The sequence below is a fragment of the Strongylocentrotus purpuratus genome, unplaced genomic scaffold (genome assembly GCF_000002235.5).
Source record: "Strongylocentrotus purpuratus isolate Spur 01 unplaced genomic scaffold, Spur_5.0 spur5_scaffold_13, whole genome shotgun sequence".
Lineage (NCBI taxonomy): Eukaryota > Metazoa > Echinodermata > Echinoidea > Camarodonta > Strongylocentrotidae > Strongylocentrotus > Strongylocentrotus purpuratus.
Genome location: NW_022145598.1, coordinates 31,039,255 through 31,061,302, shown reverse-complemented (window position 1 = coordinate 31,061,302; position 22,048 = coordinate 31,039,255). Strand labels below are relative to the sequence as shown.

General features: G+C 36.2%; 1 protein-coding gene across 7 annotated transcripts; it reads right to left on the bottom strand.

The window, feature by feature from the left end:
* Window positions 1-9,045: 9,045 nt before the first annotated feature.
* LOC105444674 (fibrillin-1-like) lies at window positions 9,046-18,893 on the bottom strand. Of its 7 annotated transcripts, none has more exons than XM_030983342.1 (11): window positions 18,566-18,892; window positions 17,950-18,048; window positions 16,961-17,230; window positions 14,500-14,622; window positions 13,930-14,052; window positions 13,064-13,186; window positions 12,465-12,587; window positions 11,994-12,116; window positions 10,935-10,985; window positions 10,208-10,304; window positions 9,046-9,754 (listed from the first exon to the last, which is right to left on the bottom strand). In XM_030983342.1, exons 1-11 carry the CDS (start codon window positions 18,606-18,608, stop codon window positions 9,145-9,147), a joined length of 1,785 nt encoding a protein of 594 aa, XP_030839202.1. In that variant the 5' UTR covers window positions 18,609-18,892; the 3' UTR covers window positions 9,046-9,144. The 7 variants fall into 7 exon arrangements, with proteins under 7 accessions (XP_030839202.1, XP_030839203.1, XP_030839204.1 ...); XM_030983343.1 differs by having other exon boundaries at window positions 10,208-10,301; XM_030983344.1 differs by having other exon boundaries at window positions 17,950-18,077; window positions 18,566-18,891.
* Window positions 18,894-22,048: the final 3,155 nt, after the last annotated feature.

The following is a 22,048-nucleotide window of genomic DNA, read 5'->3' as shown; positions in this document are numbered from 1 at the left end:
AAAGATATGAATAAGGGCAATAAGCACGCACTTTTAATGCATTTGCGGTCTGAAAACAGAACTCAACTATCCCATTAAGCATCATACTTTGCAGTCGGGTGTGATGGTCTGAATATTCTTATGTGAGCAGGGCGAAGCAAGTGAGTACAAATTCTCAAATGTGTGAGGTCGCAGTGCGAAAAATTACATCTTTTAAAGAGGAAAAACCCCAATCATGATGGGGTTATAAGCACATTGTCATAACGGACGACTGAAAAGACCTTTGATAAGTAACATAATCATATCATCTATAAATTCGAGCGAGGATAGCGAGCGACATTTGGTGGAAATTGTTCTTGGTCGCTTTAAATTAGGGGCACGTGTAATGATGAGAGGAAAAGGGGACACGTATCGAAAGGGATAGAGACACGTATTAGAAAATAAAAGGTGCACGTGTCAAAATACAAAGGGAAATTATCAGAGGTGAAAATGGGGCACTCAACAGAGATGAAAAAGGGCACTTATGAGAAAGGCAAATTGGCTTTTGTCGACGGGAAATGGGCACCCATCAGAGTTTGATAGGGGCATTTATTAGAGGTGAAAAGGGGCAATCCCTTATTAGAAAGGAAAAGAGGCACGTATCATTGTTAAAAAGGAAATTATCAGAGGTAAAAAGGGGTACATATCGCACCTGAAAAGGGGCACCGACCAGATATTCAATTCAAGAGTTCTTTATTCGCTTTAAAAAGCACATATAAAAAAATAACAAAAAATATACAATATATTCTACAAATAGGCACATTCACAATATATGTAAAGACAAAAAAAACAACATCAACAACAGAATACATGTATAACAGGGTAAGATCAGAGTGTCCATAAATACAAAATAATTTCCTCGCACTCCTCTCGGTTAAGGAAACCCTTACATAAATAATCATCCCTCGAGTTGATCAATTCCTTTACTTGTTCAACTATGCGTATTGTCTCATCATTCACTTGGCATTGCACAGCCCACTGCTTTTGAATTTCATTGTTATCCATGAAGTACTTATCATTTAAGAATCTTATGTTACCTCCCAACACAGAATGAGCTCCATACCTGGCCATTCCAGCTGTATGTGCCACTGTATAATTTTTGGAATTCATAGCTTTCACAACAAAAGATAAACATCTTTTTGCAAACCATAAATCTGGATCCATAACACCTGCTAAATAAGGCAAAAGATGACAGTGTGTCTGCCATGGAATTTTCCAAACCCTTCTTATTGCAACCCGCCATTGTCTACAAATATTATCAAAACATTTATCAAACAGAGGATATAACTGTGAGCCATAGAAACTCGAACAATATTTATGAAACAATATATTTCTTATGTGAGAGTTAGCATATTTGAAATTAAACAAAAACATATTACATTGTCGATTGAAATCTCCAACACACTTTGAGATATCAAAATCATTTATATTCTTAGAAATATCATTCCCTAGATGAGTTACTTTTGATGCAATATCAATATGTCTTCCATTTATCGTGATTCCTGGATCCATAACTGGTTTACCATTACAGCTGAAAACTATTAACTGACTCTTTTCAGGGTTAAACAGAATATCAAATTTAATGGCATAATCTAAACAAGTTTTAATCATTTCTTGAAGAGCAGTCACGCTAGGTGACAGCAGTGTCGAGTCATCTGCATAACCAAATGCTCCTGCAAAAACATTGCCCATAAAGCACCCTATCCCATTGTCACATAACTCTTCTATCAGCCCATCTAGATACAAACAGAACATGCAAGGAGAGATAACTCCACCCTGTTTAACACCATTTTTAACTGTAAAATAATCAGAATATGCATTGTTCCATTTCAACCTTAGCCTTTGATTCTTATACATATTAAGCAATAGCCTGCATATCATTGGGCAGACCCCTTTGCTCAGCATAATGTCAAACAATTTCACATAATTAGCTCTATCAAATGCTTTACTAGCATCTAGCAATAATCCATACACATTACTCCCTTCATGATTAAAGTACGATACAGTTTCTTTAATCATAGCAGTACATAGTGTAGTTGATAACCCTGCATTGAATCCAAACTGTAGGTCATTAGTCTGCAAGTTCCCTTCTTCCCTTTTCATAAATACATAATCCAAAACTTTACCAATGATACTACCAAGTGTTATTGCGCGAAAGTTTCCTGAATCGCCCAAATTTTTCCAACGACCTTTAGGTATTGGTACCATTGTACTTTTGAGCATACCATCTGGCGACACTCCATGCCATAACATGGCAGTAAAAAGCATTGCTAAATATCCACTGATTATTTTCTTTCCATGTATAATATGATCAGACATCACACTTGTTACACCATCACTTTTGGAATGATTTAACCTAAGTATTGCTCTAGATACTTCATCTCCTCCTATAACATGGTCATTCTGTAAACACTCATTACATTCACATTTCTCCTGTGTAGTGGAGTTTATGTGATTCAATAACGTTTCCATATTCCCTTCATCATATCCAATACTTTGATATATCCTTCCAAATTTCAATGCAAACAACTCAGCTATATTTTCTTCCCCCTGAACACCATCCACTCTGTTTGGGTAACCCTTATGCTTTTTTGAATGTTTCTTCACCTCTTTCCAAAAATTTCTGCTATTCTTCTCTTTTAATGCATTTGCCATTTTATCACATCTAACTGACATAGATTTGTTCAGCATCAATTTCAAAGCTTTATGATACTCAGACCTAGTTTTCTTTCTTAATCCATACAGTAATATGAAAAGGGACACTTATGAGAATGAGAAAGAGACACCTATAACGAAGGAAAAGTGCATTTATTGAAAGAAAATGTGCACCGATCAGAATTTAATAGGGGCATTTATCAGAGGTGAAAAGGGGCTTTTATGAAAAATGGGGAAGCTGCTCTTATAAGAAAGGAAAAAGAGCATTCATTAGAAAGGAAAAGGGGCACGTGTCAAAATAAAAGGGGCATTTATTAGAATTGAAAAGGGACACTCATCAGAGATGAAAATAGAACTTATTATTAGGGGAAGGGGCACTTTTCAAAGTAAAACGAGCATCTCTCAGATTTGAATAGAGACAATTATCAGAGGTGAAAGGGGCACTTAACTGAAGTGAAAAGGAGTAACTTCTCGTACCTGAAAACGGTCATTTACAAGAGATGAAAATGGGCATTTTCAGTTAAATGGGGGCACTTATCATAAGAAAAAGGGGGTACTTGATAGAAAGGAAAAGGGGCACATGTCAACATAAAAGGTGAGCTTATCCGAGTTAAAAAGGGGTAGATATTAAAAGGGAACGGGACACCTTTTACAAAGGAAAAGGGGCACTTGTCAAAGTAACAGAGGCACCTCTGAAATTTGAATAAGGCAATTATCAGAGGTGAACGGTGCCACTTCTCGTACCTGAAAAGTGCACTTACTAGATTTTAAAAAGGGCACTTATAAGAATGGAATATGGACACTTATTGCAGAGGAAAATTAGAACTTGTCAAAGGAAAGGGGGCACATTTACAAAGTAATAGGCAGGGGGCACTGTGCCCCCCACCTGCCCCCCCCCCCCCCCCCCCCCCCGGGAGCATCGCCTCTGGAATTAATGATCTATTTATCCGATGGTTTCCATCTTGCTTTTTTAATTAGAAATTGATTATACCACGAGATGGCGCCATTCAAACTTAGGGAGATACAACGTTGCAGTTGTGAAACCTCCAGTCTTTCCATTGGACTTCGAAGGGCAAATAAATCTTGTCTTTAACCTAATGTTGAAACATTGCAACCCCTTATTTGTATTTTTGAAATGTTGATTTCTATGATGGTGATAGATGCATTGTTGTTTCCTTACATAACGGACGCTTACAACGGTTAGCGAGTTATTAATGTAATGAGCGGCAGCCTACTGTAATAGAAACAACTTCTTTGTATACAGTTACATTTCAATTTTTCGTATTTCTGCATGATTATGATATAAATATGCATCGTTCAAGTGTTTGAAATAATTTTGTTTTCCACAGATAGCATATTTTTAGTTGCCAGTTGGGATAAAATGTATATTTCGATTACACTTGTACTATCAATTGTCATAAATGTTTTAATAAGTTAAAAGTATCTTTTGACAAAATTATCATATGAAATAATAATTCATATTTCATAGTATGCCTATTTAAAACAAGATTATTAAGGAATTTGAGCTATTTTTGGCTTCATAGTTAACATTATTTTCTTATAGGAAATCTTAAAATGAGCCCCTCATATGTTACAGGTATGCAGTAATGATTTTTTAAAGTATGATCTCAAATTGCAATACAGGTTAACAAATTTAGGAAAAGTCAACTTATAAGTTAATAACGCATATTTCATAGCACAGCAGTTGTACAATAAACTGATTCGGAATTTGATATGATTATTTCTTGATAATTATAGACATTTGTGTCAATTTGAAAATTTGAAAATGAAATGTATCAGTGCTAAAAAAAAAGTGATCTTTTTTCAAGGTCCTTCTAAATTTGTAACAGCAGGTCATCAGTGTTTGCTTGTGGGGTACGTATTTTCTTCTACAAATTTGATGCTATAGTAATGTTATACTTATACCCAAGTAATGTGTTATTGAATGTGTCATCAAATTTAAAATTAGCATGAAACAAGTTGGTCATCAGCACCTGGAGATGAAAAGAAAAAATATTCTAAAAATCAAATTTCATATTTTTGGCATGAAATATGAATATTAATCAGAACATATGCAACTGTCTCAAATGTTTGCAATTAAAATACCTCGGTACATATCTCTCATTGCTTAACATATACTTTTTTCAGAATGGAATGTGTTCTGCGGTTTGAATAAAATGAGTCCAACGATGCCCTTGAAAGTAACATTTATTGATTTTCCTTCATTTTGGTTTGTACTAGTACCTAATATTCATATTTAATCATTACCATTGAAATTACTGTCTATATATACACGTAGTACCGTAAGTGTTATTTTTCACGGCTGATAAAAGAGGAAACGACAAAGCGTTGGAATTGTGCATTTTTCGTGCCTTTTATTTAAAATGGAATTCTGTCATTTCTACATGTTTCATTTTACCATAGCGGTACATGAATTCACGCCAATATTATAATTGCATTACACACATATTTGAGTATCCAACCCAATTACAAAACTAGTGCTGGAATCTAAGCTGAAAAATGAGGAATCATGTGAATAAATGTAATCTGCATCCCATACATAAACCTTAAAATCAAAATATGTGAAATCCAATCATGTAGCCAGAGAAGGGTTAAACCACGGCTAGAAACCCCTTCTCGTTAACAAATGTCCCCTCTGCATTGCCACGAGCACCCCTTGCTAAGCGTCAGGAATGCCCGATCAGACGGGGAAGATTTATGTAACCCGGATGAACCACCCATTCCCAGCTCTCACCAACGATTCCAGCAAAAGTGCATTACACACAAATTTGAGTATCCAACCCGATTATAGAACTAGTGCTAGAATCAATGCTGGAAATTGAGGAAATTTGCACCCCATACATAACCTGATATCCAAGCGTTTAGCCATCAGGAATGCCGCCCGATCAAACGGGGAAAATTGTATGTAACCCGGGTGCGCGCACCACCCACTTCCAGCTCTCATCAACGATTCCAGCAAAATTGTTCCCAACCGGGCTCCATCACTTCCCTCCAGGTATACCTACCCGCATATAAAATCGAGCGAGGCTCCTGAAATTACTTGTCTTACGAATGGTAATTTAATTTCTTGCTATTATATGTAAGTGTGATGAAGGCCCAAATTGATAAATTCCGCCAACGAGCAAATTAAATAGCTCGCCGCCAAAGAACACGGTTTCACTGGATAGCCTACAAGTGAGCTTAAAGCGAAAATTCTCAACAATAATTAATTGAAGCCAACTAATTACCAAGCAGGAATGTATATCCACTCCGGAAACCATATACACATATACCCGGTACCGCAGGGAACCCTTGCTTTTTTTTTTTTTTTCTTCTTTTTTTTTTAAACAGGTTTATCGTCTAGGCTCAATAACATAAACTGGAACACTACAACGTAATACGTAACATAATAAAACCGCGATATCATGCCGTGCGGTGTTACCTAACCAGATTTCAGACCTACTCCCTCAACTTCCATTACTCCATAATGGTATAAACCTTCCTTTATAACCGCCACCAATAACCACCCATAAATATATATTCCTATTAATAACTCATTGATAGCTCCACACAAAGTGGAGAACAAGAACCAAAAGGTTTTACATATTTACAAACTTTGTACTTCAAAGACATATGATTCATACATATTCTGTATAAAAATTATGACACACTTGTCAATTCGTAATGACCTTGCCCCCACGGACATTCTTTCAAAATCTTAGCAACCTCCTAAGATACCTAATTTGCCACTTCAATATACAGACATCTCAAAACTTTTGGCTAATCCTCTTCGCTACCAATGTGCCCTTTCCGGCCTCTCCATGAGGTTAACAGAAAAACAAAGGTTAAAGATATCATAACTGTTCCTAAATAGTCGCCCCAGCATTTATCGCATGCGATTCCAGTCCGATATTCAGGTTTAAATAAGTCGATACCGCTACCCATAAACATGATAAACAAACCATATTAGTATCTACACAGTCATCGTAAACGTGACGTCGTTCCAGAAAGCACAACTACAACAGATATATCTACCAACAGATATATCTACCAAGTGCAAACATTTACATGAAATACATGCCAAATATAGAAAAAGAAAGTCGAATTTGTTTTACTTCCCATTATCAGTGCCAGACTTTTGTTTTTTGGTTTTGTTTCGTTTTGTTTTGCTTAACTCTGCCTCCAAAAGTGACCTTCTCGTGTAACAATAGCTTATGTTTTATTGCATCTTTCGGGGTAGTCTTGATCTCCCTGGGAAGACACCATCAGGGCCCCGTTTAAAAAAACTTGTCATCAGTGACAAATGACAGTTTTTGTAATAAGCTACTGAAATCCTTGCTTCTGATTGGTTATCAGCAGATTTCTCACTGATTTTTGTCATTTTTCATTGTAAAAAAGCTTTGTGAACCCCCCCCCCCCCCCTTCCCCCTGGACTATGAAATGCCCTCGAAGATATTGTTTCAAATTGTTTTTATTTCAATATATACTCATTCAAGGAAAGGTAACATCGCTCTCTTATTTAGTAATAGCATGATTTCGTATTACATCTTTCGTTTTCGTCTCCTGGCACTCAACTTATCCTCCATCTACCTCTCTCTCTCTCTCTCTCTCTCTACTCTCTCTTTCTCTCTTTCTTTATGAAATTATGCATAATAAATTGTACCTGTACACAACAATCATAAGGAAGACAGTTCTGCGTATATTTTATACATAATGAGACCATTACAATGTTTAATATACACGCACAACAGAGTTTGATCTCCATGTTTATATTCATGAATAACCTGCTTCCTGATTCATTAAATAATTTCTATGTATTAAATGATACTATCCATTTTTATCCTTCTCGGAATTCATGAACTTTCATTTGATAAATACTTAATGATTGTTCCTGCATAAATCAATCAGACATCATAGTCAATATTTATGGAATGCATTCCCAGATTTAGTAAAATCATGTCAAACCCTTCATTCATAAAAATTAATACGAAGACAGCATTTCTGTCAAAGTACATTGTTTGATCTTTTCCCGGAGCTGAATTAATATATTTAATATCATTAAATAAATTATATAAACACTCATCACTGTATTTGATTAATCCCATATAGGCCTATTCATATTAGTTTTCTAAGTCAGACATAATTATTTACATCAATATATTTCCATTTTCATTTTCGATGTTATCATTATCAATATCATCACCATCATAATTGCGTAGCACCAGAAGTCTCAAGTTTGACAGATATGAGCGCTTGACAAGAACCCACCATTAATATCATCATCAGTGACCATCACCATTTTCCACCCCCCCCCCCCTACCTGGGCTATCGCTATCAAGTGCTTACGGTGTTAGCCCTTCTTCTGCAGTTGTATCTTTTTGATTTGATTTGTATGTTGCAGAAAAATTTCAATTCAATTCAACCTAATATTGTTAGGATTATCATACACATTAAAACAAAGCTTTTGAGATAGATTTGATACAATCTGTCGAATATCTGCTAAGTGTTGGAATGGCTCAGGTGTTCTTCGAACACCCACCATATTATAAATTAATGTCTATCAAGGTCCTTGAGTACCCCATATTCAGTGATAGTAGTGATTCCACCACCGATTCAAATACTATATCATGTAGCGGTTTCGTTGGAACGTGGATCACATAGTGCCGCCGCGGTACTCTGTCCTTTGGCAAGACATTATTCTACAGTTTACTCTCTTAACCCAGGTATAATAAATGTGTAGGAATGTTTTCGTTCAGGAAGATGTCCGAGGTTTATTGTCTTTGGCGGTAGTTGTCATGGGGAATTTTTGGGTAGTAGTCCTTGGGGATGTTTCACAAAGACTAAGATCGACTTTAAGTTGGACTTAACTGTGGCATGCCATTCATGCCACTGGTTGCTATCATCACTGGTCTCTCAATTATGATCTTTAGATACCATTGTTTCCGTCAATGATGAACTATCAAAAAAGGTAAATTTTGTGGATTTGTGACCACGATTTTTACGTCCCTTGAGAGACCAAAGCCAGTAAATGGTGAGGGTAAACAGTGGCATGAACAGCCTGCCATAGTTAAGTCAAACTTAAAGTCGATCTTAGTCTTTGTGAAACACTCCCCTGGAGTGAAAGATTGAGGATGCCCATCCGGGGAAGTTGTCTTGATAAGGGATATCGCTGTTTGTTGTGATGTACATATACATTTCAGTGGTTAAACCAGAGACGGGTCCCTAGCTTAACATACAGAGCAATAGGCTAACCTTTAGAGGGCGCCTGCCAAAAATATCAAGGTCCAGCATTATTAAGAAAAGGTAATGTTGTCTTTAGATCTTTACAAATTCTGCTGATCTGCGACAGACTAATCAGGGCTACTATCTTTGATAAAATGTTGGTATCTGTTGCTGTGTGAGGCTTCCATCTCCGAGTGGCATTCCGTTACAGATCCAAAAACAATATTAACTTTATCACATAGTACATATCTAAAGATTTTCGTAGTCATTTTCGTTGAGTTGCTTAGGTGCCAGAGACGTGTCATCCGCAATAAGCTCCAGATATTCCGGCTCCGCGATCTTAAGAGCCTGGTAACTATTGTTTTCTTTATCATCTTTTTGGCATAAATCTTGATATGCGTTCTCGTTCAATTTGCTTGGAGTCACGGGAATCTTGTCATCGTCTGGCCCTTGATTTAAACCAATAACCACAGCCTTCTTCACATTATATCCCGTAGTAATTTCCTGGTAGGTCCCTTCTCTTAAAAGGTCTTGGTAAGGACCTTGTGGAGAAACATCATGTCTAATCTCCGGTAAATGGTACTCATGATATTCATCTTGTTCTTTGCAGACCTCTTCTCCTACCACATTGTAGATGTCCACGTTGTCTTGGTTTGAACATGGAACAGAGGTATGGAGCTCCGTGTAGTCGTGTTTCAGGGCATCCTCCAGAGACCCGGTAGTGATTGCGGTATTGGACGGACTCATCGGGTTAGCGCACTCTGCGTATTCATTTTGATCGTTGTCAATCATGTAGTTCGGGTTAGCAACTTCTTTTGAGGTTTGATGTGGTCCCTGATCTTTTGTTGATGAAAATCGCCTATAAAGAAAAAAGTTAGTTTCCAAATGTAAGCGATAGTAATAAGGGTTGGGCAAGAATAAGTCAAAGCCATGCTTCCTGGAGTGGCAATATTTTGTAATGTACTCGAAATTATTACTAGATACCCTTCGCCTCTGGATATAATTTCAACATCGGTGATACCATAAAAAGCATTTATGGGAGAACATTTTATGAAGGTTAGCCTATGCCTACACCACAGTTTGTTTCATGGATATAATATCTATAGGCCTACAGCAATGTACAAGTGAACTTATTAATTGACAGGTACTTTTTGTAATAAGACGCCTATAGGTAGATACTGGTAAATAATTTCGATCGTCAAAGGAATACTGAAGGAAATATTCGTCTACTGAAGAATTAATGGTATAAATGATGATACTATTGTTTCTCAGGAACTAACAAAATGAGCTACTAGAGTCGGGTTACACGTACCGTCGCCTATAGCAAATAACTGCAACAATAACGGCTGTAAGGATGACAGCAATTAATAGAACGACTACAACTGGAACCACTGCACCACGATGACCTGCTGAAAAAAGCAATGTTGCATTTTTTAGGTAGATTAAAAATTTTGATATTTTTAGACTCATGTAACAATTTAATGGTCAGGAATATTGTTTAATTTAGTTCAGTTCTATTCATTTCATATTTTACATTTCACACCGTTACACCATTGGCAAGAAAGATAGTAATACATATTTTAATAACATTTGGAATAACATAAGTACTAAAGTAAGGTATATGTAATCCCTTTGCTTGTAGTTACTCGTAAATTGGGGACTACTGTAAATTCTAGCAATGCTAATTTAACAAAACAAAAATGTGTTGACACTATTAAAGATAAAATTATATCCCATAAGATAGACATTATTCGAAACCGTTGGAACATTTATATGCTCCGGGCTCTATTTCAACAAAAGTATTCAGAGAGGGTCAGGATTGCAATCGGGTTTTATGTTAGGTTTAGGTTAAGGTTTAGGATTAGTATTAAGCATCGTGTTGACTCCAGGGATGAAGTCAGAATTCGGGTGGTCGAGGAAATTACTCGAAGCAATTGTCGCATGAGCTTGTGTCATAAAACATTTGATTGCAATTCGTGCATTCATTTGCAAATATTCCGTGTTTTAAAGGTTTTTGTCTGATTAATGTGGTAACTTACCAGAAGCTGGTGGCGATGGGCTCATGGTTGTCACGGTAGCCAGTGGATCCACTGAATGAGTAGAAATAATAAAACAAAAATAATAAAATATCATTATGCGCGACAAATAGGCATGCAAAGAAAAGCTAAGCTGAATTTGTATTTGTTCTTTTTTAAACAATAACGTTTGAAATTGCGAGGCGGTAGAATAACATGATAACACCAGTTAAAAAACAATGTACAAACATAACAAAAAGGCTAGTGAGACAACCTGGTAGGTAAGAGCAGCGTTGTTCAACCTTTTTTTTTTAGTCACGAAACCTTTTTGAGAGATACATAGTTTCGCCTAACCCCAATCCTAAATTCATCATAGAAGATTAATTTTGAATCACTCTGGCACACGTCAAGTGCCATGTATACACGTAACGGCACATTGGTTTCTAAATATTTTCGAGGGAGCAAGGCAGGTGAGAAAAGTATTACAAGTTGATACTGGAGAATGGGAATTTAGACGGGAACAACTATGATAATGATGATAATGTTCTGCGTTTTACATATATACAAAGATTTAAGATGTCTCTAAGGGTTTACCAGATATATTATTACCCCAGTTATCGGATTCAGGGTTGCCCGCACACAGTTTATTCACATTCGACACTACCTTTACAGACGTTCATAATGCTGAGCAAACAGGCTATTAAACCTACGGGGTACCAAATTAACATCTGGGTAAAGAGAGTCAAATGTGGATTAATAGTTTGCCAAATGAAGTTTAATTAATGCAGGGCCGGGCTTCGAACCCCGGTTTCAGTGCGAGTCAAGTGAATAAACCACTACATCACGACATCTCCACTTTGCTATTTGTAGGCGAGTTGTCATGCATTATTCATCGTGAGTTTCATTATTGAGGGTGTCGTACAACTCCAACCACCACTGCAGATTTATTTCATTGTCTCATGCCATTGTAAACAGATATTTCTTTGTTTTAATAATGTGGACAACCATATAGAAAATTAACGAAGCACTATTAATAAACCATTAATTTATATGTAACAAATGAATCAGAAAATGTCTGCTTACCAATACAACCTGTTCCATTGAAAGTATATCCTTCATTGCAGAGGCACGTGAATGATCCAGGAGTGTTCGTACATGCAGAATTTGCGTAACAATTGGAGTCGCCAATTTCACATTCATTGACATCTAGATTTAAAAAAAGAAAGAAAAAGGAGTAAGGATCCATTAAAGAGTAATCTGTTAATTATTTACATTGGGCCTAAAGCAGTCCATCATATAATGTTTAAATCTTGAATTACCACTCTTATCATTTACCTAATTTCTCCCAAAGAACATTTGTATCCATCATCAGTATCTTTATTGTGGGCGTTGTACATCTCCAACCACCACTGTCGATTTATTTCATTGTTTTATGCCACTGTAAACCGATATTTCTTTGTTTTAATAACGTAGACAACCAAATGAAATACTTACCAAAGCACGATAAGCCATGGATTTGTATGTAACAAATGAATTAGAAAAATGTCTGCTTACCAATACAACCTATTCCATTGAAAGTATATCCCTCATTACAGATGCACGTAAATGATCCGGGAGTGTTAGTACATGCAGAATTTGCGTAACAATTGGAGGTGCCAATTTCACATTCATTGACATCTAGATTTTAAAAAAAAGAAGAAAAAAAGTAAGGATCGATTAAAGAGTAATCTGTTAATTATTTACATTAAGCATAAAGCAGTCCATCAATTAATGTTTAAATCTTGAATTATCGCTCTAATCATTCACCTAATTTCTCCCAAAGAACAATAAAAAAAATTCCGGGCACAGTGGATTTTGACCATCGCTTAATGTGGCGGGGTGAGGGCGCTGCAGGCCCCTGCTAATTTCGAAATCTGTTCGGACAACCCTCACGTAATATTCGGACAAACGTCATGGCTTTTGGACGTTTTTTTGTGCGATATCAAATTTGATGACAAAAATTACTTTGACGCTGTTATAGTAAAAGGTACGAGAATTTGATATCCTGCAAGAGACGTCACCTCTTTTTTTCTCCGTATGGTCATGTCAGATGCTAAAGACATAAAGTTATTGGGCTTGATTTTCGAATAGGCCTATTATCCGTAGCTGATTACCTGTACAAGTGGACCCACTCCCTCTGTATCCAGGATTACAGGCGCATTTGAAAGATCCTGGAGTGTTGGTACATGCAGCATTTGTGTCACATGTGCCTGGTCTACTTGTACACTCATCGATGTCTGAAAATATGTAATGATTGAAAGCAGAGCTAGTGATAATAAAGGTCGTTCAAATTATTATATTCTTTCAAAGACAGTGTATCTAGTTTGTTAGTAAAACAGTCAGATTCTCCCTGCTGATTTTAAAGGGCAATCCTACCTTTTTAAATGAGTTGTATAGAAGCAGATTAATAATAAAAAACAGAATGGGGAAGGGTATGGATGTTTGAAATATAAGATCAGTAAACATATGCGAATATTAACTTGGCAATTTGGTCAGTGGATTGTGACAACCATGAACAACTCTCCCGATTGCTGTGTACAAAGAAAATCATTAATTTCCGTTTTTCTCCCGAGCGCTTTCTCCCTTGTAGCACTATTCAAAATACATTAATATTATGGATAGCATTTTATTGAAGGTCCTTGTAAAAGAAAAACCCCTCCTGAGTCATGCACTTTTTTTTAAACTGACATATTAGCCATTTTGTATGTTGGAACATAATAAGAACTTTTTTTTTGCCTCAAAGTGATATAACGGAATCAATTTGAAATTCCAATATGTAGAGACAACAGTTATACTTGTTCATGTTATGTCCCATTTCGTTCAAAGTTTCAAAAAGCTCCTTTTCTGATTGTTCTGATTTCTGTCAGGTTAATTTGGTAATAAATAGCGATATGGGGGTAGACTCGGTAGAGAGAGCAAAGTTGGACTTTTGTTCAACCTACAAACTATCATTGCAATTATTCAAGTCATTGTTTCATACCAATGCAGCTGAATCCGTTGCCGGTGTATCCAATGTTACAGGCGCAGAAGAAAGAACCAGGAGCGTTATGACATGTTGCATTTGCATCACAACTGTGAGTACCGGCTGCACATTCGTCGAAATCTTGATAATTCAATAAGATTGATACAATACATGAGCTTTGAAGAAAATAAACATTGAAAATAATAAACTAAACGAATTAGTGTATTAAAGGCCGAGACGTAAGCAATGAATTTTTCTTCTTCTTCTCATTCTTCTTCTTTTTGTTCTTATTGTTCTTATCATCTTGTTGTTTTTCTTCTTCAGTTTTTTAAACTGAAATTTTAGTAATTTTGTATATTGGAACATTTAAGATCTTTGTTCTGCCTCAAAGTGATATTACCGAATCAATTTGAAATTCCAATAATCGTAGCGATAACAATTTTTTAAAATTTTATTTACCATTTTCCCAAGCTTTCAAATGGCTCCTTCTCTGATCGTAATAATTTCTGTCATTTGCCAATAAGGTTGGACTTTCGTTTAACCCGGCTACAAACTGTCAATGCAATTATCCAAGTCATTGTTTCATACCAGTGCAGCTGAATCCGTTGCCGGTGTATCCAACGTTACAGACGCAGATGAAAGAGCCTGGAGCGTTTTGACATGTTGCATTGTCATCACAACTGTGAGTACCGGCTGCACATTCGTCGAAATCTTGATAATTCAATAAGAATGATACAATACATGAGCTTTGAAGAAAATAAACATTGAAAATAATAAACTAAACGAATAAGTGTATTAAAGGCCGAGACGTAACCAATGATTTTTTTTTCTTCTTTTCATTCTTCTTCTTTTTGTTCTTATTGTTCTTATCATCTTGTTGTTTTTCTTCTTTTTCGTCATCATCATCATCTTCTTCTCATTTCTTTCCCTACCTCTTTTTTTCCCTTCTTATTCTTCATTTTGTTTGGTTTTTGTAGCTTTTTTTCTCTTCTCTTCATAATTACTTTATATTAGTATTATACTGTGCCGGTGTCTGGAGATTTATACAAAGTAAAAGTCAAACGAGGTAGGGGTGAACTTAATGATTGCGATTGGGAACATTTTAGATGACGTTATTCATTAGTTGCATAATCACGGATTCAATTCAATTCATTCAATTTCGGTTTTATTACAAATATACCAAATAAAAAGTCCAAAGACTAACAATAATTGGCTTACAATGTATCATATAAAAATGCATTAAAAACAGTAGATTAAAAAATTCAGTAATAAGTTAAATTACATTGCTCACATTGTATCATATCAAAATGCATTAAAAACAGTTGAATTAAAAATTCAGTAATAACTTAAAGTATGAAGGAAAAAAAAAAAAAAAAAAAGATTGTAAGTTATAAAATTGTGATAATCAGTTTGTCAGTGAATTGAGAAGAGAGAAGAAATGAAGAGTGAAAAGTGGAAGAGAGGGAGAGGGAAAGGATAACGAGAGAAAAAAGAGTTCAATTCATGACAAAAAAATGTAAGCAAATGAACGAGAATTGAGTTGATTCAGCTTAATGAAGCATTGTAAAAGTAAAATGCACATAATACGGAAATGTCAAATGAGTTGAGTTTGAGTGTGAGTTGAGTTTGAAGTTTATTATCCAAAACAAAAAAGTACATCAATATAACAATCAAATGTGAATGATTAATTAACATTGAAAGGATAAATGGGACCAGAAAATAGCATTTAATGCTAATCGTGTCTAGTACCACTAACACACAAAAAGTATCACAGCAATAAATGAGAATGTAATGAATAAATATGAATAACTAGTGAATTCATACCTAAGCTACAAACTATTCTACATCTAGGGTAAATGTGTTCTGCGCTTATATACAAAGCTTTGGTATTTTACACTAAATAAAAGATGAAGAATTATATAACAAAATATTTACAAAAAGGCAAGAGCCTTGGTTCTAAGTTATAAGTTAGATTAATACGAATGCCATTATGGAATTGTTATTATACTGTTTAAAATTGGTGAATGTCAACGACCTATACATATTGGTGAACATTATTAATGAGTAATTATCACATTATCAGAAAATTGAGAAGAGGAAATACAAGACAGAAATAGAGAAACAGTGGGAGAGGGGAGGAGGGAAAGGAGAAGGAGAGAAGAAAGAAGAAATAAAGAGTGAAAAGTGGAAGAGAGGGAGAGGGAAAGGATAACGAGAAGAAAAAAAAGAGAGTTCAATTCATGACAAAAACAAAATGTAAGCAATTGAACGAGAATTGAGTTGATTCAGCTTAATGAAGCATTGTAAAAGTAAAATGCACATAATGCGGAAATGTCAAATGCTACATGACTAAGAATGCCATTATGGAATTGTTATTATACTGTTTAAAATTGGTGAATGTCAATGACCTATACATGTTGGTGAACATTATTAATGAGTAATTATCACATTGTCAGAAAATTGAGAAGAGGAAATACAAGACAGAAATAGAGAAACAGTGGGAGAGGGGAGGAGGGAAAGGAGAAGGAGAGAGAAAGAGCTAGAAAAAGGGAGGAAGAGAGAGAGAGAGAGAGAGAGAGAGACGGAGAGAGGGAGAGAGTTCGAAAAATGACAATACATAAAACAGATCTAACAAGATTTCAGTTGATCGAATTTAGCAAACGAACAAGAGAGGAAACTGCCGATTGTTTGTAACGCTGGGTTCTGCAACGTGGAAGGGACAAATGATCGGAGTTTCTTAAACTGCGGCAAGTATTCACATGGCGCGGTTGTGGCAGGAGATGGCGGTGTCTTTGAGAACCCAGAAGTGATTTCGGATTGAATTAAAGATGCGGGCTTTTGTTTAATTATTCTTAACATAGAATTGATGTGAATTAGAGGTTGAGATCCGAGCCGCCGGTATCAGGAGGTCCATCCTTCCAAGGGCCCCTCTCACAAGCATAGCTTTTGGGGTCCCAACTTGGATCATGTTTGTTCGTCATAATGGCTCTGTATGTTTTTGTTTTTTTGATAGACTGAACTGAACTGAACTGACAGAAAAAAGCGTTACCTTTGCATGTGTAGGCTACCTCAAGGTACTTATGTATTCCTCGGCACGGATCACCAGCAAGGGTATTCGTTGCTGTAATTCTGCATTGCGATTGGCCGTTACAATCTGAACCGAGAACAGCCTCCACGTCTACTCCACAAGTCGTGTCTGATACTTGTTGGTGAGGACAGGTTGTGCTATCAGTTCGTCCGTAGACAGCAGTGCAAATGTTGATAAGGCCCTCTCCGCAATTGATTTCAGTAGTAACCCTCTCACAGACAATTAACTTCTCTGCATGTAGAAGAAAAGAGTAGACCACTGGCTTAATTAAAGCTAATCTTGAACTCTGGTATGCGGCATCGTATGTCGAGAGAACGTGGCTATAATTTATTCGGGATTGTTAATCCTGCAGTAGATTGATTGTTCAAACCAGTAAAATAAAAACAATTTCACAAAAACTTGCTGGAAATCATCTATGAAAAAAATCACAACTCCCATCTGCACATAGTGACTTGTGTCGAGCTTTCTTACTTTGATTTCCTCACCTTTCTATGCTCATTACTCAGCCCCCTATATGTTTTCTACCATTTATTTGTACTCTTGAACATTCAGTGTAAGTTTTGATGGATTCTGTGAGAGTTTATTTTCTATCATCATCAAAACTCAAGCTTATATTTAAAGTAACCTGGCATTATGTAAATCTTCGCCCTTAGTTCACAGTTTAAGATAGTTGTGTTTCCATTCAGACCCTTTTGGACATACTAATGCGATGGGAGAATAACATGGGATATATATCATAACCATTATTATAGGCCATATGTATTAAGAATATACTAGTTGTAAACGATTAAAAACCGTTGATGAAATAGTATTAAAAGATGCATCAAATGTATTACACATCGAGTAACCTATACAAAAGAGAACATGTTCCCCGTCCTTGACAGAGTCCTGGATCTGCCACTGTGATTTTTTTTACCATCTATTTCTAAAGGCCAGCGAGATTTGCTTACCACATTCCTGAGTTGTGACTAATGATGCTTGCATGAGGACTAGCAAAGAGAAGGATACATGAAGCACCACCATACCTCTCCTCTCTGCCCAGGCCATGACTGTCCAGTTTTGAAGATGTTATCGAGTTGTGGTAGAAAAGAAAATAATTTGTTTCAGAATTAGTAACAGTTTCGTGGTATAGTGGTTCGTTCACTTGACTCTCAATCTTATGATTAATGGTTCGAATAATGAAATAATGACCTTCGGCAAGACATGGATCCACATGTTTTACTATCCACCCATGTGTCAGGTAATTCCTTTGGTAATAACAATGACAGGGTCCTCTAGAAGAACAGGAATGATGCTGATGAAGCTTTCCTGGGTAAATACAATTCCTATTTTAATTATAATCAAAATAATTATTATCGTTATTAATATTATCATTAGCAGTAGTAGTATTATTGTTGTTGTTCATGTTATTAATATCTTTATCAAACTTAACTAGCAACTAGATAATCAAGACTGCAGGGCAATAGATATCAGGCAAGATTTTCTGGCAAAAGATGCACAGAGAAGTAAGTTGTAACCAAAGATAATTGAAACACAATGAGGAAGTTAAGCAAATAGTTGACTTACTTTGCAAAATGTTGAAGTACTTTGCAGTGAACGAAATATTCATGCAAGATTCCGTCGATTTGGAATATATTTTGCTTGTCTAAACAACTTTGTGACATCCATAATTACATGTAGTCCATTCATGCCAATCAAGCCAGTTTCTCTCGAGAGATAGTCCCATTTAAATCATTCAAAAAGAGTTTTAACATCGTAGCGTTCAATATATGACTTTTCAACTTCCTCCTATAAGGTAGCCTTTATTCTGCACAATCTTATATCAGAACACTTCATACTCCTCACACGTACTAACACACAGTCATATAATAACACACTATCGTTATAAATGAAACTCAACGTTCGATTTGTGTTCCCTCCAAGAATGGCTCTTATCGTATGAATGGCCCGGTTCGATGATTTTGCTGAAAGAGAATGCGTTGAACCGGATGGGTACTTCAACACGATAATGCTCATAACAGGCAGCGGTTTACAAAACGATATTCCCTGGTTCGCCCCTCAAACCATACAAATGAGAATTGAACATCCAGTAAAGTGCCTGGGGAGATGTGAGTTGGTTTATCGGTACGGAACTTCACTCGCTCAACTCACTGTGAATCGGTCATTTGTAATTACTCCCAATAACTTTTTAAACCTTTTTCTATATGCTATGCACTTTCTCCCTCTTTTCTTTCTCTCCTGACTCTCTCTTTTCTTCCTCTAATTCATCTCTTTCTCTCCCTCTCTCCTTTTCTTTTAGTTACTTTCCTTTCTTGTTTTCCCTTCTTCATTCCATTTCTCTCCCCAGTCTCTCTGTCTCTTCGTACTTGTTTGAAGGAGATTGAAATGATTTACTTATCCATTTACCAAGGGCAATGGTATATTCCTCAAAGTAAACCATTATGCAGAAGACCGCTTTGTAAGAATCAAATTCGATGACGATTCACTTCTCCATGTCGTTGTACGTACCACAATAGTTGTCTGATAACCTCCAAAATACATTCCTTAACAAAAGAACTATTTCTCTCTGCTAAGGAAATAAATTAATTGGAGCAGGACTAATAGCATGAAATTGAGGAAATTAAATGATGATCAACAAATAAATCGGCTCATCACCCACCCTTTACAATCAAGCTGCTTGCATGGTCGAGTTATATGTGGCTTACTCCGTATTACGAAAGTAACGTGGTGTAGTAACCTACTTTTGCCTTGAAAGACAAATTCGAAATGATTTACTTATTCATTTACCAAGGGCAATGGTATATTTCTCCAAGTAGACCATTATGCAGACGACCGCTTTGTAAGAATCAAATTTGGTGACGATTCGCTTCTCAACGTCGTTGTACGTACCACAACAGTTGTCTGATAACCTCCAAAATACATTCCTATACAGTATAACATATTAGAACTAACTTCACTCTGCTAAGGAAATTAATTTATTGGAGCAGGATTAATAGCATGAAATTGAGGAAATGAACACGGTAAAAATAATATTCTGCGATCACAGCTCAAGAGATTCGTTCGCCCTTTAAACTATATGAACTACGTTCTCTTCTGATTCGTATTTGGTTTCGTTCTTTCTTCATTCCTTCCACCTTTCTTTTCTTTTTCTTTTTTTTTCTTCTCTTTCCATTTTTCTTTCTTTCTTAAAAAGAAGATGAAAGATTTAAAATAATTCTTTCGGACGTGGACAGATCGACCCTTGACATGCTTTTCCTCCTAATCCCTCTGTGGTCATTTCTTGCACGAAAAAAATAAAAAAATAAAAAGTTTCTTGCTCTGTAATCAAACAGATCATTGATTTAGTCCGCAAACTTTTCCTTTTTAATTGTTTGTATTGTTACAAAGCATGAAACCTTTCTGAAAATGAACATTGTGCGTCATGATGTTATTATGCAAGCACGTAGATTTTATTGTATATACATGTTTGTATTTCCAGACAGCAGACAATTCTGTATATCTGGCCGGACATATAGCCTTTTCGTAATTAATATTATAAATATAAAATACATTTCGTCTGTCAATTTGTATTTTAGTTTCATATCCCCCCCCCCCCCCCCAATAAAAAAGGTACCCCTTTCTCTCTTTTCACCCAGCTCTATTTCTGATTTGCATCAACTGCCCTTTTGAACACGCTGACGCATTTAGTCATTTATATTTCCCATGATGTAAGCCTTGATGTTCATTAATGATTTCTCCCTCTCTCCCTCTCTCTCTCTCTCTCTCCCCCTTTCTCTCTCTCTCTTTCTCATCAATCTCTTCATTTCAAAATGTAACTCTGTTACCACTCATCTATGTCGCTTTCTTGTTCTCGTTATTATATTTTTCTTCAACTCCCTACCACTCATGTTCCAGTTGGCAAATAATAATTACAAGGGGTAAATAATGCGGCTAACAATGAATGACATCACTATCGTCACAACTTTATTAACAATTACAACATTAACAGCTGCCGTATGTTAACATCGATACATATATTTCATACAATGTCACAAATAGAATGTCACCTATTCTGTGTCTCCACTATATATTTATATACAGATAATTCAGATGAACATGTTCCTTCACCGCTCTTTAATATTATTCTATACAGTGCAAATCGATGAACCCAAGAAACATTTCAGAATGTATGTATAAAGTGCAACTATTAAGATAAGTTTGTAGTATCATAATTATGCCAATCAGTTGTCATTTCGTCAACAAAAATAGGCAGGAAACTTCCACTTATTGCAACAGGCAATATTTCAACCCCTATAATATCATAACATATGCACTTAATAATACGTGAAAAATTGGGACAACCTGGAGGAGTGAAAAGGTTTACATATCCCAAATCAGTGATAAATATTTCTCATTTACCATACACAATAACAGAACCATGCAGTCGTACAAACATATCTACCAAACTGGGGTTCAGTTGGACGCACTCTGATGCACATTCTTTGTTCTGTTCTTGCCCGACAAAGGAATATGGCGCCGTATTGGCCCGAATTCACAAAGGAGGTTTGTCGACAAACCTAGGTTTATGTGCGTCATATCAAGCGTTTTGATGCGTTTCAGACCAAGGTTCAGACAAACCTTGATCTGAAATGCGTCAAAACGCGTCATATGACGCACATAAACCTAGTTTTGTCTACAAACTTCCTTTGTGAATTCCGCCAATGTGTCCAACCTGGACAATGCTGATACATACATCGATGATACCCTCAGATGAAATCCTATTATATTTTAGAAATTCGTAGCGATGCATGTGTGTGTGGGGGGGGGGGGGGGGGGGGGGCGGGGGGTAATTAGGCCATCATGAGCCCAGAAATGTTAGCCTACATTAGATTATAGTATGAATGTCTGTTTTGAGCATTCCCTAGGAGCGATCCGTGCGTAATATTAAAGTAGCTATTGATATTATTATTTGAGATGTAAACTTATTTGCTCTCATCTCAGGGCGTCCTTGAAAGTTGTTGCTCAGAGTCATCTTCTTTTTCTTTTTCTTTTTTGGAGAGGGGGGGGGGG

Bases quoted from the DNA above. Each gene is read 5' to 3' on its own strand.
- LOC105444674 (XM_030983342.1), bottom strand. From the start codon at position 18,608: ATGAATATTTCGTTCACTGCAAAGTACTTCAACATTTTGCAAA. The intron at 18,049-18,565 runs GTAAGTCAACTA...AAAACTGGACAG, and splicing joins GTACTTCAACATTTTGCAAA to TCATGGCCTGGGCAGAGAGG. The intron at 13,187-13,929 runs GTATGAAACAAT...ACATATTTTCAG, and splicing joins CAACGGATTCAGCTGCATTG to ACATCGATGAGTGTACAAGT.